Source organism: Orcinus orca, chromosome X (assembly GCF_937001465.1).
Source record: "Orcinus orca chromosome X, mOrcOrc1.1, whole genome shotgun sequence".
In the NCBI taxonomy this organism is placed as follows: Eukaryota; Metazoa; Chordata; class Mammalia; order Artiodactyla; family Delphinidae; genus Orcinus; species Orcinus orca.
In genome coordinates, this window is record NC_064580.1 from 74,931,059 (window position 1) to 74,944,225 (window position 13,167).

The 13,167-nt window shown below is 37.2% G+C and overlaps 1 protein-coding gene across 3 annotated transcripts in view; it reads right to left on the minus strand.

Annotated features, from left to right (window-relative positions):
* Window positions 1-13,167, minus strand: part of POF1B (POF1B actin binding protein) — a 102,890-nt gene that overhangs the window by 72,443 nt on the left and 17,280 nt on the right. Inside the window, exons 2-3 of one of the 3 annotated variants that reach the window (XM_049705109.1) lie at window positions 11,139-11,213; window positions 8,762-8,842 (exon numbers count right to left, since the gene is read on the minus strand). The exons of 1 other annotated variant lie outside the window; for it this stretch is intronic. In XM_049705109.1, the coding sequence (XP_049561066.1) occupies window positions 8,762-8,842; window positions 11,139-11,213 (156 nt within the window). The remainder of the gene's footprint in view (window positions 1-8,761; window positions 8,843-11,138; window positions 11,214-13,167) is intronic. One more of the 3 variants, XM_033411548.2, reaches the window with a different exon arrangement.

Consider the following 13,167-nt stretch of genomic DNA (forward strand, 5'->3'; position numbering starts at 1 on the left):
CTCCACACCCTCTCCAGCCTTTATTGCTAGTAGATTTTTTTGGTGATGGCCATTCTGAACGGTGAGAGGTGATATCTCATTGTAGTTTTGATTTGCATTTCTCGAATGATGAATGATGTTGAGCATTCTCTCATGTGTTTGTTCACAATCTTTATATCTTCTTTGGAGAAATGTCTACTTAGGTCTTCTGTCAATTTTTGGATTTGGTTGTTTGCTTTTTTGATATTGAACTGCTTGAGCTACTTGTACATTTTGGAGATTAATCCTTTATCAGTTGCTTCATTTGCAAATATTTTCTCCCATTCTGAGGGTTGTCTTTTGGTCTTGTTTATGGTTTCCTTTGTTGTGCAAAAGCTTTGAAGTTTCATTAGGTCCCATTTGTTTAGTTTTGTTTTTATTTCCATTTCTCTAAGAGGTGGGTCAAAAAGGATCTTGCTTTGATTTATGTCAGAGTGTTCTGCCAATGTTTTCCTCTAAGAGTTTGATAGTATCTGGTCTTACATTTAGGTATTTAATTCATTTTGAGTTTATTTTTGTGTATGGTGTTAGGGAGTGTTCTAATTTCATACTTTACATGTACCTGTCCAGTTTTCCCAGCACCACTTATTGAAGAGGTTGTCTTTTCTCTGCTGTATATTCTTGACTCCTTTATCAAAGATAAGGTGACCATATGTGCATGGGTTTATCTCTGGGCCTTCTATCCTGTTCTGTTGATCAATATTTCTGCTTTTCTGCCAGTACCATACTGTCTTCATTGCTGTAGCTTTGCAGTATAGTGTGAAGTCAGGGAGCCTGATTCCTCCAGCTCTGTTTCTCTTTCTCAAGATTGCTTTTGCTATTCGGGGTCTTTTGTGTCTCCATACAAATTGTGAAAATTTTTGTTCTTGTTCTGTGAAAAATGCCATTGGTAGTTTGATAGGGATTGCATTGAATCTGTAGATTGCTTTGGGTAGTAGAGTCATTTTCACAATGTTGATTCTTCCAATCTAAGAACATGGTATATCTCTCCATCTGTTTGTATTATCTTTAATTTCTTTCATCAGTGTCTTAAAGTTTTATGCATACAGGTCTTTTGTCTCCTTAGGTAGGTGTATTCGTAGATAACTTATTCTTTTTCTTGCAATGGTAAATGGGACTGTTTTCTTAATTTCACTTTCCAATTTTTCATCATTAGTGTATAGGAATGCCAGAGATATCTGTGCATTAATTTTGTACCCTGCTACTTTATCAAATTCATTGATTAGTTCTATTAGTTTTCTGGTAGCATCTTTAGGGCTCTCTATGTATAGTATCATGTCATCTGCAAACGTGACAGCTTTACATCTTTTCTGATTTGGATTCCTTTTATTTCTTTTTCTTCTCCGATTGCTGTGGCTAAAACTTCCAAACCCATGTTGAATAATAGTAGTCATAGTGGGCAAACTCGTCTTGTTCCTGATCTTAGTGGAAACGGTTTCAGTTTTTCACCATTGAGGATGATGTTGGCTGTGGGTTTGTCTTATATATGGCATTTATTATGTTGAGGAAAGTTCCCTCTAAGCCTAGTTTCTGGAGGGTTTTTATCATAAATGGGTGTTGAATTTTGTCATAAGCTCTCTCTGCATCTATTGAGATGATCTTATGATTTTTCTCCTTCAATTTGTTAATATGGTGTATCACATTGATTGATTGGCATATATTGATAGTCCTTGCATTCCTGGGATAAACCCCACTTGATCATGGTGTATGATCCGTTTAAAGTGCTGTTGGATTCTGTTTACTAGTATTTTGTTGAGGATTTTTGCATCTATATTCCTCAATGATATTGGCCTGTAGTTTTCTTTCTTTTTGACATCTTTGTCTGCTTTTGGTATCAAGGTGATGGTGGCCTCATAGAATGAGTTTGGGAGTGTTCCTCCCTCTGCTATATTTTGGAAGAGTTTGAGAAGGATAGGTGTTAACTCTTCTCTAAATGTTTGATAGAATTCCCCTGTGAAGCCATCTGGTCCTGGGCTTTTTTTTGTTGGAAGATTTTTAATCACAGTTTCAATTTCCTTACTTATGCTTGCTCTGTTCATATTTTCTATATCTTCCTGGTTCGGTCTTGGAGGGTTATACCTTTCTAAGAATTTGTCCATTTCTTCCAGGTTGTCCATTTCATTGGCATACAGTTGCTTGTAGTAATCTCTCATGATCCTTTGTATTTCTGCAATGTCAGTTGTTACTTCTCATTTTTCATTTCTAATTCTATTGATTTGAGTCTTCTCCCTTTTTTTGCTGAGTCTGGCTAATGGTTTATCAATTTTGTTTATCTTCTCAAGAAACCAGCTTTTAGTTTTATTGATCTTTGCTATTGTTTTCTTTGTTTCTATTTCATTTATTTCTGCTCTGATATTTATGATTTCCTTCCTTCTGCTAAATTTGGAGGTTTTTTCTTCCTCTTTTTATAATTGTTTTAGGTGTAAGGTTATGTTGTTTATTTGAGATGTTTCTTCTTTCTTAAGGTAGGATTGTAATGCTAAAAACTTCCCTCTTATAACTTATAACTCTTATAACTGCATTTGCTGCTTCCCATAAGTTTTGGGTCATCGTGTTTTCACTGTCATATGTTTGTAGGTAGTTTTTGATTTCCTGTTTGATTTCTTCAGTGATCTCTTGGTTATTTAGTAGTGTATTGTTTAGCCTCCATGTGTTTGTATTTTTTACAGATTTTCCTGTAACTGATATATACTCTCATAGTGTTGTGGTCAGAAAAGATACGTGATATGATTTCAATTTTCTTAAATTCATCAAGGCTTGACTTGTGACCCAAGATATGATCTATCCTGGAGAGTGTTCCATGAGCACTTGCGAAAAATGTGTATACTGTGGTTTTTGGATGGAATATTCTATAAATATCAGTGAAGTCCATCTTGTTTAATGTATCATTTAAAGCTTGTGTTTCCTTATTTATTTTCATTTTGGATGATCTGCCCATTGCTGAAAGTGGGGTGTAAAAGTCCCCTACTATGATTGTTACTGTCAATTTCCCCTTTTATGGCTGTTAGTGTTTGCATTATGTATTGAGGTGCTCCTATGTTGGGTACATAAATATTTACAATTCTTATATCTTCTTCTTGGATTCATCCCTTGATCATTATGTAGTGTCCTTCTTTCTGTCTTGTAATAGTCTTTGTTTTAAAGTCTATTTTGTCTGATACGAGAAATGCTACTCCAGCTTTCTTTGAGTTCAATTTGCTTAGAATATCTTTTTCTATCCCCTCACTTTGAGTCTGTATGCGTCCCCAGGTCTGAAGTGAGGCTTTTTGTACACAGCATATGTACGGGTCTTGTTTTTGTTTCCATTCAGCCAGTCTATGTCTTTTGGTTAGAGCACTTAGTCCATTTACATTTAAGGTAATTATCGATATGTATGTTCCTATTCCCATTTTCTTAAATGTTTTGGGATTAATATTGTTGGTCTTTTCCTTCTCTTGTGCTTCCTGCCTAGAGAAATTCCTTTAGCATTTCTTGTAACGCTGGTTTGGTGGTGCTGAATTCTCTTAGCTTTAGCTTGTCTTTAAAGGTTTTAATTTCTCCTTCAAATCTGAACCAAATCCTTGCTGGTAGAGTAGTGTTGGTTGTAGATTTTTCCATTTCATCACTTTAATATGTCCTGCCACTCCCTTCTGGCTTGCAGGGATTCTGATGAAATATCAGCTGTTAACCTTATGGGGATTCCCTTGTATGTTATTTGTTGTTTCTCCCTTGCTGCTTTTAATACTTTTTCTTTGTGTTTAGTTTTTGATAGTTTGATTAATATGTGTCTTAACATCTTTCTCCTTGGATTTATCCTGCATGGGACTCTGTGCTTCCTGGACTTGATTGACTATTTCCTTTCCCATATTAGGGAAGTTTTCAACTATAATCTCTACAAATATTTTCTCAGTCCCTTTCTTTTTCTATTCTTCTATGACCCCTATAATTCTCATGTTTGTGCATTTAATGTTGTCCCAGATGTCTCTGAGACTGTCCTCAATTCTTTTCATTCTTTTTTGTTTATTCTTCTCTGCAGTATTTAATTCCACTCTTTTATCTTCCAGGTCACTTATCCATTCTTCTGCCTCAGTTATTCCGCTATTAATCCTTTGTAGAGAATTTTTATTTTCTTTTATTGTGTTGTTCATCATTGTTTGCTCTTTAGTTCTTCTAGGTCCTTGTTAAACGTTTCCTGTACTGTCTTCATTCTATTTCCAAGATTTTGGATTATCTTACTATCATTATTCTGAATTCTTTTTAAGGTAGACTTCCCATTTCCTCTTCATTTGTTTGGTCTGGTTTGTTTTTGCCTTGCTCCATCATCTGCTGTGTTTTTCTCTGTCTTCTCATTTTGCTTAACTTACTGTGTTTGGGTCTCCTTTTCACAGGCTGCAGGTTCATAGTTCCCATTGTTTTTGGTGTCTGCCCTAAGTGGCTAAGGTTTGTTCAGTGGGTTGTGTAGGCTTCCTGGTCAAAAGGACTAGTGCCTGTGTTCTGGTGGATGAGGCTAGATCTTGTCTTTGTGGTGGGTAGGTCCATGTCTGGTGGTGTGTTTTAGGATGTTTGTGACCTTATTATGATTTTAGGCAGCCTCTCTGCTAATGAGTGTTATGTTCCTGTCTTGCTAGTTGTTTGTCATAGGGTGTCCAGCACTGTAGCTTGCTGGTCGTTGAGTGGAGTTGGGTGTTGATGTTGAGGTGGAGATCTCTGGGAGATATTTGCTGTTTGATATTACATGGAGCTGGATGGTCTCTGGTGGACTAATGTCCTGAACTTGGCTCTCCCACCTCAGAGGCACAGCCTGACAACTGGCCAGTGCACAAATAGCCTGTTATCCACACAGCTCAGAATAAAAGTGAGAAAAAAAGAAATAAAGAAAAAGATAAAATAAATAATATAAAATAAAATGAAATAAAATTAAGTTATAAAAATTAAAAATAATTATTAAAAAATTTTTAAATAAAAAGAAAGAAGAGAGCAATCAAACCAAAAAAAAAAAATCTACCAATGATAACAAGTGCTAAAAGCTATACTAAAAAAAAGAAAAACAAAAACAGACAGAACCCTAGGACAAATGGTAAAAGCAAAGCTATACAGACAAAATCACACACATAAGCATACATATGCACACTCGCAAAAAGAGAAAAAGGGAAAAAAATATACATATCTTTGCTCCCAAAGTCCACCTCCTCAATTTGTGATGATTCATTATCTATTCAGGTATTCCAAAGATGCAGGATAGATCACATTGCTGGTGGAGATTTAATTTGCTGCTCCTGAGGCTGCTGGAAGAGATTTCCCTTTCTCTTCTTTGTTCACACAGCTCCTGGGGTTCAGCTTTGGATTTGGCCCCGCCTCTGCATGTAGGCCACCTGAGGGCGTCTATTCTTCGCTCAGACAAGACAGGGTTAAAGGAGCAGCTGATTCGGGGGCTCTGGCTCTTTCAGGCAGGGAGAGGGAGGGATATGGGAATGTGGGGGAGCCTGTGGCAGCAGAGGCCAGCATGACATTACAACAGCCTGAGGTGAGCCATGTGCTCTCCCGTGGAAGTTGTCCCTGGATTCTGGGACCCTGGCAGTGGCAGGCTGCACAGGCTCCCAGGAGGGGAGGTGTGGATAGTGACCTGTGCTTGCACACAGGCTTCTTGGTGGCTTCAGCAGCAGCCTTGGCATCCCACGCCCTTCTCTGGGGTCTGCGCTGATAGCCGCACCTCGCGCCTGTCTCTGGAGCTCAGTTAAGCAGCGCTCTGTATCCCCTCTCCTTGCTCACCACAAAACAAAGAGGCAAGAAAAATTCTCTTGCCTCTTTGGCAGCTCCAGACTTTTTCCAGGACTCCCTCCAAGTTAGCTGTGGCACACTAGCCCACTTCAGGCTGTGTTCATGCAGCAAACCCCAGTCCTCTCCCTGGTATCTGACCTCCAAAGCCCAAGCCTCAGCTCACAGCCCCTGCCCGCTCCAGGGGGTGAGCAGACAAGCCTCTCGGGCTGGTGAGTCCTGGTTGGTACCAATCCTCTGTGCAGGGATCTCTCTTCTTTGCCCTCTGCACCCTGTTGCTGCTCTCTCCTCTGTGGCTCCAAAGCTTCCCCCCTCTGCCACCCAATCTCCACCTGCAAAGGGGCTTCTTAGTGTGTGGAAACCTTTTCTCATTCACATCTCCTTCCCAGACGTGCAGGTCCTATCCCTATTGTTTTGTCTGTTTTTTCTTTTTCCCTACCCAGGTATGTGGGGAGTTTCTTGCCTTTTGGGAAGTCTGAGGTCTTCTGCCAGCGTTCAGCAGGTGTTCTGTAGGGGTTGTTCCACATGTAGATGTATTTCTGATGTATTTGTGGGGTGGAAGGTTATCTCCATGTCCTACTCTTCTGCCATTTTCAGGAATCGGGATTTTTGTCTCCAGTGCAGGTAAGGCAGAATCTTCCTGACATCAGTATGGATTTTAAACACCGGTGAGTATGAAAGGACCACAGGTTTTTCTGCAGTTCTTTTCTAGCATTTGCCAGCCCCCATGCCTAGACTGATTTGAATTTCTCCCTGTGCCATTTATCTTCCCACTTCCCCTTCCTGCCTTCCACCATCCTTTGATGAATGGGTTTTTGTAATTCTAGCTGTTGTATTTTGTGGACTTGTTATTTTTGTTTTTCTGTGAAGTACATATATTGGATGTGGGAGGTAAAGGAGGCTCTGCTGCTCCTGGTCACTCCCTTTATAGCCATCACTGTCTTGTTTCTTGTAACTCAGGTTACATTTGTTCTCTTGCTGCACTACAAGGAAAACAAGCCTGAAGAGATGGAACAGGAGTTAAGACCTCACAGCTAGATCCTCACAGCTAGATCTGCTGGGTTTTGAGAAGTGATTTTCTTTCTTCCCCTTCTAGCAGAAAAAGATTTTTTCATGGGTACATTTAACGTGCCCCCAACTATAGGGAGGTACCAATTTTGTACAAGTGCCATTGCAACACAGAATGCTCAGAGAACCTGAACTTTTAAACTCTGGAGGTCTGAACTTTACTGTTGGCCACTGATGGGTCTTTCTGGTATTGCAAAGGATATTGGGTGCTGCAAATAGGAACTGAAATGGTAAACTTATTAAACCCATTAAACCTGAGGGAAAAAAATTCACTGAATACATGATAACTTCTCTGTGCTGCTGTTTTCTCACTTTTTTAGAACTAAATGAGATAAAATATGTAAATTGCCTAGCATGGAGTGTATATCCAATAAGTATTAATTCTTCCATTTCCTCATTAACTAAAGAATAAGAATGCATCCAAAGTCACATAAGAATCACTTGCAAAGAAGGCTGGAATTCAAATGATTCGATATTTAAAATCTCTCCATGGATATATCTTAGGCAAACACAATACTTCTCACATCGTGAAAAAAAAGTGCTATCTAGAACTAATTCTTTGAGAGCCAGGGATGTCAAGTGTAATATGAATTCAAATATGCATATTCCCCAGTTTACTTGTGAAAGGAAGAAAAAGAGAATGAGAGGAAAAAGGGGAAAGCATAAAGTGATTGGCTAAGTTGTAGAAAGAGGCACAGTCTCATCTCCGAGGCCTTCCTCATGTCTCCCTTCCCCCACGCACATTTTTCAGATTTTTTGCTTAAACATTTGATTCTGCAAAAGGAGCAAGCAGCTGCTTTACTATAATCACATTCTCTCTTGATTTTTACATAAATGTATGAAAACTCAAAGAAATGTCCAAAACAATCAACCCCTCCAACACAGAGCTTGTAAGCTCATAGGTTCACACATGCGCATGTGCACAACTGACAGCCTCTCTAGCTAAAGAGACATGAGACGATAATTTTTAAATGAATAAAGAAAGAAGATGGGAGATAGATAGATACAAGCAGAAGTATAGTATTAATATATACTTCCCACTCAACTAGACTAGTACCAAGTGTGTTACCCTAATTTAACCCTTTGTTTTCCACAGCTGAAGAAAATGATCAGTTTTATTTTTGAGAGAGAGAACTGTTTCCTGCAGTAGTAGAAAAATAAAATAAAGAGAAAAGCAAAGAATTGTGGTATTATCCGGGGCACAGTTTCTATTTGTGAAACTTTTGTCCTTATAACCCCATAGAAGAACCTCCTTTTGCAGCTAAAGTAAGGCTGTGTGTGTGTGTGTGTGTGTGTGTGTGTATGTGTTGAGGAAGGCTTATTACTATGGGAAAAATATTTTTCTTAATTTTCTCCTCAAAATGAGTCAAAGAATAATATCCTAGTTTGTATAATATAAAGTTAAATATCTTTGTAGAAAATATAATAATGTAATTTTCAAAAGACCTCATTTCTAGGCACAAAAGTTCATACACTGTAGGAAACAAAGGCATGGAGGCATTTTTGAACTTTTGACTTTTCATTTTCTTCTTCCTAGCCCATATCTCAATGGCAAATCTAAATAGACTAAAGACTCAAACTGCCGATGCAACAGGTGATAGTTTTATATGAAGCCTGTGAAAGAACTTTGTCCCTTTTTTCTTTGGTTCAAAGTGCACAAAGGGTGGTGCTATAGAAGCAGAAAGACTTTATAACCCAACAATTTCCATGTTACTTGGAACTGTTGCATCTCTGAGGCACATGGTTGTCTGGAGCTAAAGATGACTTTGTTAATATTAATAATCAGAAAGTAACTTTATAACTGGAAGAACTCCAACAGTCTGATTTTAGGAATCTAGTAGCTGACTCACCCTTCTTGTTTAAGCTATCAACTTCTGAGGAATTACTAGGTTGTGACAAGAGTTTGCATGATATAGCTTACCTGTTCAGGATTTTGCACTACATATTGCCTAATAGTGGTCTGCGGATATGTAGTGACTTTCACTGTTGGAGAATGGAGTTCCTGTGAAGAAAAGATAAAAGCTGCATATAATCATAGTTATTTAGTGACCTTGCAGCCAGAATAATAGGGAGCAATTTTCAGAGTGAAATTTTAAAAACCATTTACATAAATGATGACATATGAATTTATGTTTTGGTTAATTTCAGTCTGAAAAACATACATGAAGGAGTGTGTTTATGGGCTCAGCACCATGCTAGGTATTTCTATTATACTCATTGCATAGTAATTCATCACACATTCCAAACTATATTTGATGAGAGTTTCAAAATATTTGTTTCATTGTAAATGCCCCCACATGATTAGAAGAAAATATAGCTTAATATTTATTAATCAGAGTTTCTGTTTGGAAAGGACATCCTATATTTTAAAAAATGAAAGGAGACGCAAAGAGAAAACTGTGTGTGTACACTTAAACATTTAAATCTTCAGTGTGGTGGTGGGCGAGGGCCATAAATAATGTTAAAAGGGAGACAAAACACAAGAACAAAGTCATTTGTAAATTTTGGATGGAAAAAGAGTGGTATCATTAATATAAAGAGAGTTTTATACCTCGGTGAGAAAAAAAATCTTCACACTAATAGAAAAATGAGCAAACGGTATGAAAGCAGAAAAGAAGAAAAGCAAACGATTAACAAACAACAAAAATTATTCAAACAAACTAAGAATCAAGTAAACATAACAAAAGAATACCATATTTTAACTGAGAAAATGTTAAAATAATAATGCTGATGAGGGCACAGTAAGAGGAGCATTTTCCTGTGGAGAGGGGAAAGATTAAATAATCATGCATAAGCTGAAATATGTAGCCATCGAAATAATGATCTTGATAATACAAATTTACATTAAAAACTCATAACATTATGTAAGATTAAATGAGAATGAAGATATAAAACTGCATATATGGTATGATCTTAATTTTTTATTTGAATGGAAGAAAACACAACAAAATGCTAAGAGTACCATCTCTGGGTAGGGGATGGGTCATGAGTGAATTTTATTTTTTCTTCTTTATGTTCTTTTGTATTTCCAAATTTTCTAGAAAAAACATTTTTTGTCAGAAGTAAAATTTACAGCAAACTTAATTATAGAGCCATTTATTATGAAAAATAACAGTAAATGCAATTTTATGACTGGATTTCAGTGTAGTGAACAGCTCTGTGATTTAAGTAGACTTACTTTTCTGAGCTAATCCTATCTTGGTGGTCCATCCCATGGGGCTCCACTTTTAACTCAGTTGTAACCTTTATTCCACTGTCCTATGTTTTGTTAGTGTGTGACCCATGTTAGTCTGAGGTCTTTGGGAGTAGTGATTGGTTCCTATTCACCTTTGTGCAATATTTGGTACACACTTGGCAGTCAGCAAATGTTCGCTGAATAAATGCATGACTCTAACTGACCTAGCTCTAGGCCAGGCCGAATTGGTACATGGTAGGCAAACTTTTCTTTGATAATCTTACTTGTTCTGCATAATATCACCTCTTCCTCACTGTACCCCAGGTCTAGAGACCAGCTTTTGTCCATTTGTCCCTTCACTATTCAAGTTCACATCGTGACACTTCAGTCTGGGCAGGCATGTTTTCTCAGAACAGTATCTTTCTCCCTCCTATCTTCCAAATCCTGCAGCCTTTATACTCCCCTCCTGTGTACTAACAAACTTAAGATGTCATATGGTTTATTTACTCAGAATTTACTTTTTAATATGTGGGACTAGCTCATTAAACACATATTTGTTAATATGGTATTTAATTATTATTACAGGTACCTACCTTTTGGAGATATAATGTGTACACTCAAAAATAATCTTAAAAGTGGGATTATTAGGTCACAAAGGTTAAGGGAACTTGAACTTGTGTGTCTTTCAAATCATGCACCTTGGAGAAGGGCTAGTTCTGACCCTGCAAGTTATTCTCTCTGGATATAAATGTACAGTATTATCATTCACAAAGCCACGTCCTCACTCAATCCAAGATCTAGGTACTTCATTTCTGCTCAGATCAAAGACCCTTAAAATATACATAATCAGTGGGAGATCCTTGGAGAAAAATAAACTGCACTCAAACAAAAGCAATCAGATTGAGTAGATAATGAAATTGAAAAACCTCAATCCACAGCACTTGCTTCACATTCCTATAATGCGCTGAGCTGACTTTCATATGTAAGGCTCTCCTTTCCAGTTTTATGTTCCTGAATTTTTGTGAATGTGTAAAGTTTTATGAGGGCCTAAAGATCACTTAAACAGACAAGCAAGGTTTACACAAAAAGAAAGTAATCTGATCTAACCCATATCTTATTTTACCTGTTCAATATTTGGGGTTATATGTACAGTGCTTGGGGCACAAGTAGATATTTTCAGAGTTGTAGAATGAAGTTCCTTTTGATAGAAACAAAAGGGGGTTCAGAAACTGTTACTGAGCAGTGTCGTTTAAATGTCTTAGGTTCTTGGGCTTCCCTGGTGGTGCAGTGGTTGAGAGTCTGCCTGCTGATGCAGGGGACACGGGTTCGTGCCCCAGTCCGGGAAGATCCCACATGCCGCGGAGCGGCTGGGCCCGTGAGCAATGGCTGCTGAGCCTGCACGTCCAGAGCCTGTGCTCTGCAACAGGAGAGGCCACAACAGTGAGAGGCCCACGTACGACAAAAAAAAAAAAAAAAGTCTTACGTCCTTAAGGTATTATTATTTCCTTTATTTTTATAATAATCCAAATTTGTCAGAAATAAGAACGTTATTTAGTGCTTTCTTAGATGATGTCCATCTCTCCAAAGAGCACATTACCAATTCCTTTGTCAGCATTGCAAGTAATCTAATGAAAAATAATTTCTAGAATGCTTTCATAACAGTACATACTTCTTTCACTTTTAGTTTGCATCCTTTTTTTTGCTTTTTTGAGAACTCGCCTGATGTATCCCCCGATGTTATTGTATGTCTGCAATTAACAAGATTTAAAGTTTAACAAACAAAAACATTAAATGTAAAAAAATCTGAAACCAATATAGGAAACTACCTTTGAAAACTCAACTAAGACTACTGCTCTTATATTACTTCAAGCTGATTTTTAATTATGCTTCATGTGATCTGCTTCTAGTTTAATTTCAAAGAGTAGATTCTAATGTTAAAGAATGATCCATAAAGATGAGAGTATGATTTTTGATAATGTTTAGATAAAATGTTCACTCTATCGATTATGCTGGCATTCTTAACATTTTTCCCAGATCAGCAAATTGCATAACTTTATCAGTGTGCAAAGAGTCAACAGCATTACTCAATTTCTTCATACATTACTATAATTTACAACCAATTGACACAACTCCAGGATATATTCCTAAAACGATAAAAATAGTGTTTTCTTCAGATCAAGGAGGTATTAAAAATCAGAATCACAGACTTACAAGGGAAACACTGACAGACTCATATCAAAATATAGCTATAATGTAGGTGTAACGTGCTGTTCTTAAAACAGGACTGTGCATTTACTCAGACTGCCAAATGTTCTGCATGCTGTGGTTTTCCTTTTGGTTCAACTTGTAACATTTTCATCCTTCCTCCCTCTGTTACATCAATAGCAATACTGCAAGCTTAATGTTTCTAGGCAGACTTTGAATAGGTTCCCAGATTTCCTGCTGGTAGCTGAGGATAATTGCTCAGACAAATGCACAGAATTAAAGACTTTAGACCAAAATGTACGTGTTCTTCAGTTTAGGAAAATGGTTACAAATACAACCAAGTGCAGGTGGATTTGGCCCAGAGATCCAACAGGAATAAGTTCAGAAAGACAAAAAATGTGATTTTTAGTTATACAACAGTGCATGAATACACTCTAACATAAAAATTTATAAAGTCAAAAATCTTCCCTTAACCATCCTCCCTTCATTCAAATCTCTTACCCATATTTATACATATATGTATAAATAATATTTACTGCTTTTATTATTCTGCAATATAAGCCTAACAATATCTCATATTATAGATTAATGTCTTAATTCATTATTTTAAATTATAGTGTTCCATAATGTTTGTTTGATAGTTTATTTATCTATCTTTTTAAAATTGTTTCCAGGTTTCCACTATGCTGCAAAGAGCATCCTTGTGCAATGTGAGTACTTCTCTAGAATCCCACAAAGTGGAATTACTAGAGCACAGAGTATGTGCATTATTCATTTTAATACATACTGCCCAATTGATTTCTCAAATGGCTATGCCAATTCCACATCCATCAGCAAGTGTAAAATTACTCATGTGTGAAAGATGCTTTTATGAAAACTTTTAGCCTTTTTAGGCTGTAGCTAGTAATACTAGGGTTATTTTGAGAATACAGTTAGTGCACACTGCC